At 41.3% G+C, this 5,000-nt stretch overlaps 3 protein-coding genes across 5 annotated transcripts in view; 2 read left to right on the top strand and 1 right to left on the bottom strand.

Moving 5' to 3' along the window:
* Nucleotides 1–5,000, top strand: part of LOC137629414 (spore coat protein SP96-like) — a 221,774-nt gene that overhangs the window by 65,232 nt on the left and 151,542 nt on the right. The gene's annotated exons all lie outside the window — the stretch shown is intronic.
* On the bottom strand, nt 1,857–3,339 carry LOC137629417 (uncharacterized). The gene is made up of 2 exons (XM_068360653.1): nt 3,041–3,339; nt 1,857–2,007 (listed from the first exon to the last, which is right to left on the bottom strand). The coding sequence occupies exons 1-2, from the start codon at nt 3,337–3,339 to the stop codon at nt 1,857–1,859; spliced, it is 450 nt and encodes a 149-aa protein (XP_068216754.1).
* Nucleotides 3,702–5,000, top strand: part of LOC137629412 (monocarboxylate transporter 2-like) — a 27,653-nt gene continuing 26,354 nt past the window's right edge. The window contains exons 1-2 of the mRNA XM_068360646.1: nt 3,702–3,749; nt 4,172–4,350. Of these exons, the coding sequence (XP_068216747.1) occupies nt 3,702–3,749; nt 4,172–4,350 (227 nt within the window). The remainder of the gene's footprint in view (nt 3,750–4,171; nt 4,351–5,000) is intronic.

Genomic DNA, 5,000 nt, shown 5'->3' with positions numbered 1-5,000 from the left:
GTGCATTCACTTGTTGTTTCCCTTAGGGGAAGCGAAGTCTTTTGGTCCCCTAATGGTTGTTGACAAAGCTGAAAAATTCTGGCTGTAGGGGCAGCTGGTGATGGTCAGTATTGCTCCAGGCAGTATGTTTCGAGGGGTCGTACGCTATTGGGGATGTCCCCTTGGTAGTAAAACCAATCTGATACTTTCAGGAAAGTGTCCTCGGGGATTGCTGCGAGAACATGGTCTGATTTGGTGATTTAGCGAGTCACGCCCTTAATGCAAAATTGGATCTAAAACCAAGCAAATGCATCTGTCCTGGCAAAGAGTGGTAATTTTAGGGGTGTGGCATTGAAAATAAAATTAGTTTTGAAGGGCAGCATCTTCAAACTGTAAGAGCCCATACACACGAGGACACCAGGTTCCGCCACCGGTGTTGGACACTAGTTGCCTCCAATATTATCAAATGGAGCTTTTCACGCGAGGCAACAGCAGTGTCCCAAGCAGACAACTTCCGGGTAAAAGATATTTTGTTGTCTCGCTCCCGCAACACGTGGCGGACACTGACTGTTGCCGCCACTCACTGCAAAGCATTATTTTAAATGGAAGCTTTCACACGTAGCCACCAGTGACCGCCACCGCTGCCCACTGGCCAGCTTCTCATGCTCAGTTTGACACCCACCATCATCCCATGATGGAACGAGACGGCCTATCAAGGACAATTTTGAAGAAGGTGGAGGAGAAGCTGAACACGGAGGACCTCATTTGTGAAATAGAAAAACTACCAGCACTATGGGACCCATCTTGTGAGGGATATGCAAATAGGATAGAAAAGCAGAACTGCTGGAATGCAATAATGGTGAAACTCATTCCTGATTTTAAAGAGAAACCCCTCTCAGAAAAGAAAGAAATACGCAAGTCCTTTATGTTTATTTTTATTTTCTGTTTCATTACATGTTCACAAGGCAAGTAAAGAATCTACTGTGCTTACGTATACAAGTTTATTCATTATTACACACAAAAGTTACCCCATTCCTGTCACCAACCACACACACATCATGTCACCACCACCTACCCACACCACCACACCATGCCACCACCACCTACCCACACCACCACACCAGGTCACCACCCACACCATTGTCTAGATACGTTGTAACTGCCATGGAAGTGCACCTTGGTCACTGACAAAGTAGTCCGCAAATTTGTCTCTCAAATGGCTGGCAAGTCTTGAAGTTGGCCCTGCAGCAGGTTCCATATCAAAGAGCCCTTCCACGGTTAAAGTATCCTCAATTCGAACGCCATCTCTGTCTCTTACAAAATTATGCAAAACACAACATGCCTTGATGATGTCCTCTGCCAGTGATAGGCTTACATTGAGTGGTCGATGGAAGATGCGCCATTTGTTTGCAAGGATTCCAAATGAGCATTCAATGAGTCTGCGGGCTCGTGTAAGTCTGTAATTGAAGATGCGTTTCTTTTGACTCAAAAATTTACCAGCATATGGGCGCAGAATGTGTTGGGATAGTCCAAAAGCTTCGTCAGCCACAAATACAAAAGGCATGGGTGTTCCAAAGCCTGAGTACGATTCTTGTGGAGCAGGAACATTTAGGGTTTGATTTTTAGGTTTCCTGAAAAAATTTACTCTCCTTGAACACAGTTGTGTCAGAAGACTTCCCATATGCACCTACATCAATAAATATGAATTTGTGTGATGCATCGCATACAGCAAGAAGCAAAATCGAAAAGTAGTTCTTGTATTTATAATACAAAGAGCCACTATTCTCTGGTTTGATTACCCTGATGTATTTCCCATCTAAGGCACCAAGACAATGAGGGAAATCAGTCTTTTTGTAAAACTGAGCTGCAATTTCCAACTAAAATCTTTCTGTCACATTAGGAAAACAAACTGTCTTCACTCTTCCCCAAATAGCCTTGCAGATTTCCCGGATGATGTTCGCGATGGCAGATACGCCTAGTCTGTACTGGTATTGGAGATCAGTCATGGTGTCACCGGTGACCAAATAACTGTAGCAAAAATTTAAAATAAAAGTTGGAATAGGTTAATTGTGACTGCAGCACACACACACACACACACACACACATACTGACGTTGTACAGTTTGCAAATCGTATTTCTGATGTTTATGATTTCTCTTTGTCAGTGGTTGTTGTTCAGAAGAAGTGGAAGGGAATCCGATCCTGCTATGCCAGAGAGCTGTTGAAGAAGAAGCAAGAAAAGAGTGGATCAGGTGCCTGTGGACGGAAGCAATATGTCTACTTTGAAGCCCTGCGTTTTCTTGAAACTGTCTCCTAACACACTGCAAGCAATTTGGATGAAGAGACTAATCAGGATAATAAACATGAAGACTCCCAAGAGCTAGGTCAGGAACTGCAAACTTGGGAGACTGAGAAACGTCCTGGAAAACGTTCTCATAACCAGTCTCGGAACACAAAAAGTACTGATGATGAACTCGTTGAACTTCTCAAGAAAAAAGCATTGCGTGAGAATCAACAGACAACAAATAAAAACGACGAGGATAGGATGTTCTTACTATCCTTAGTAACAGAACTGCACAAGGTACCTACAGACAGAAAATTGAAGCTAAAGCAGGATATTATTGCTACCATTTACCAGGCTCAACAGGTTTACCAACAATGGTCACAGGACTTTCAGCATCAGGCCCCTCCCAGATACCAGCCTCCACAGCCATCACCAGTTTTCCACTATGCCCAGCAACCAGCAGTTCATGGGGATTATCATAATTCTCTGAATAACATTCCTCAATGGAGCAACACTAATCTACAAACAACTCCTATGTCTACACCAGCACCATCACCAGCCATGTCTGACATCAGCAACCATATGAATGATAATTAGTTATTTCTTGCATAGTAAGCACCTCATTGTTTGTACTAAATAGAACTGTACTTGTAAGGAAATAAATATTACTAATAGATCAAGTTTTTAATTTTTTTTTTGTCTTATTAATGGATCTAGTATTTTTTTTATCATGTATGCCCTCGCAAAAAGTACCAGCAACTAGTTATATAAGGCTTACCTCAAAGTTACAACAAGCTTCTCGTCTGGTGCAATGCATTCTCTCATGTTTGTGGTAGTTCCTGTGATGTCTCTCCTGACGTAGCTGAGAAGTTCTTCAAATGACGGCTTGCTCATACGAAAATAGTTGAAAAACTTCTTTTCATCAGCATACAAATCATTGAAAAGTGTATGATGCACTCCTGTGTTCATTCTTGATAACAACATGGGATGTACATGCACCTTCCTCTCTACAGAGCGCCTCTTCGATTTCTTTTTGGCCAGCAAAGCAACAAGTAGAAGCTCTTTGTCTCCCGCCATTCTTCCGACTGAGGTGTGTGAGTGGCTCAATAGTTGCCAGGCGGTGTCTTGAGCAAGGACACTAGTGTCCGACACCGGTGGCGGACACTCGTGTCCTCGTGTGTAAGATGCCTAAGACACAACAGTGAGGGGGAAGGCGGAAGGAAGCTGGACCAAGGTTGTCTGGAAAGAAGGCCAGGTCAGTGGGTGGGGCGGGGGGGGGGGGGGGGGGGGGGGGCTAAGAAAGGTCCCACGCGTCCCAAGTAGTGCTATCACACTGGTACCATAGACTTTAGGTATAGGGGTCGCGCTCTATTTCTTTACATATTTCTGCTGTTATTCCAGAAAATTTTACTGTTTTGAAATCCAGGTTAGAGCCTATAATGTGGTGTGTACTAAACTGCAAAGAGAGTTACCGATATGGACCGAAAGTATTTGTTTTCCTTTCCAAATACTGATGAAGAAAAAACCAAGTGATTGCACGTTATCATGAGAGCAGAATATGTTCCTAACTAAAATAGTAGGGGAAGTACTATATTTATTGTTGTAATAATTATAATTGCATTACATTGTTCATGTGGTATAGGTCACAGAATATCAGCCTCTTGTATAAGGATTTAATTTAAAGATTACCTAACTGTTTACAAAATTACTTGGGTATTCAGAATTTTTTCCCCTTGCAACTTACTACTTCATTATCTCTTTGATTTATTCTCTTTCAATTCTTGCTTCCTCATTCTTCGGTTGCTTCGTCTCTCTCTCTCTCTCTCTCTCTCTCTCTCTCTCTCTCTCTCTCTCTCATTTTTATGAAAATGTGTTATGCACTTTAATATTGAATTTAAACACTTTTCAGTTAACACAGCTACTCTTCAAATCTTGTGATATTGAATCTGACACATCCTTCTTCGATAAGACAATTGGGAAGAACTTCACAGCTAAGAGCATTGCAAACAATAATAGTATAAGAGTAAATATAAATCCGTCAAATACTTCAAGTAAAGAAAATATAGGCTACAGCAAGATTATGCGATTGTGGGTGATTGTGCAAAATATAATGTCAAATAACTTTAAATTGCCGGAAATGTTTATTTATGTTAATGTTTTATTTCTTAATTGAATTGTAAGAATCATTCTATTTTTTTCGGTATACAAGTGTAGTTTGGAATCAATGGGTCTTGGAATGAGGCTACTGCCTCAGGAAAGATTTATTTTAATTTTATTACTTTTTTTCTGTCTAATTTTTCTTAGCCAGATTATTCAACATCGTCTCTTTTTGGTGTGTATGATCTCTTAATTTTTCTATGAGGATTATCAGCTGTAAACTGTAACGTGAAACAAAGTGTGTATATATAGTGAGTGGTGTGTAATATAAAGAAGGGTTGAGGATGGCCAAGTGTCCCGTCTCCATATTAATCGACCTACCCGTGTCGACTTCTTCTCCCACTGACCAGGCCTGTACTTGAGACGCCTTTGGGTGGACACTCCGGTGGTCACTAATGTGGGAGGTGCCAGTTAAGTGATAAATTAGAGGCGAGATGAATGCAACTAAACTTTATCAAACAATCATTGAGCTTATGTACGTGGACTTGCTACCAAGAACGTCACAAGTATTCAAACATAATCAAACATGAGCTAGCATTCTTACACAGGTTGGTCGATTAATAGTGTAGGGAAGAGCGAGT

This window comes from Palaemon carinicauda, chromosome 37, assembly GCF_036898095.1.
Source record: "Palaemon carinicauda isolate YSFRI2023 chromosome 37, ASM3689809v2, whole genome shotgun sequence".
In the NCBI taxonomy this organism is placed as follows: Eukaryota; Metazoa; Arthropoda; class Malacostraca; order Decapoda; family Palaemonidae; genus Palaemon; species Palaemon carinicauda.
Note: the sequence above shows the minus strand (reverse complement) of the source record. Positions and strands in the feature narration are given on the sequence as shown.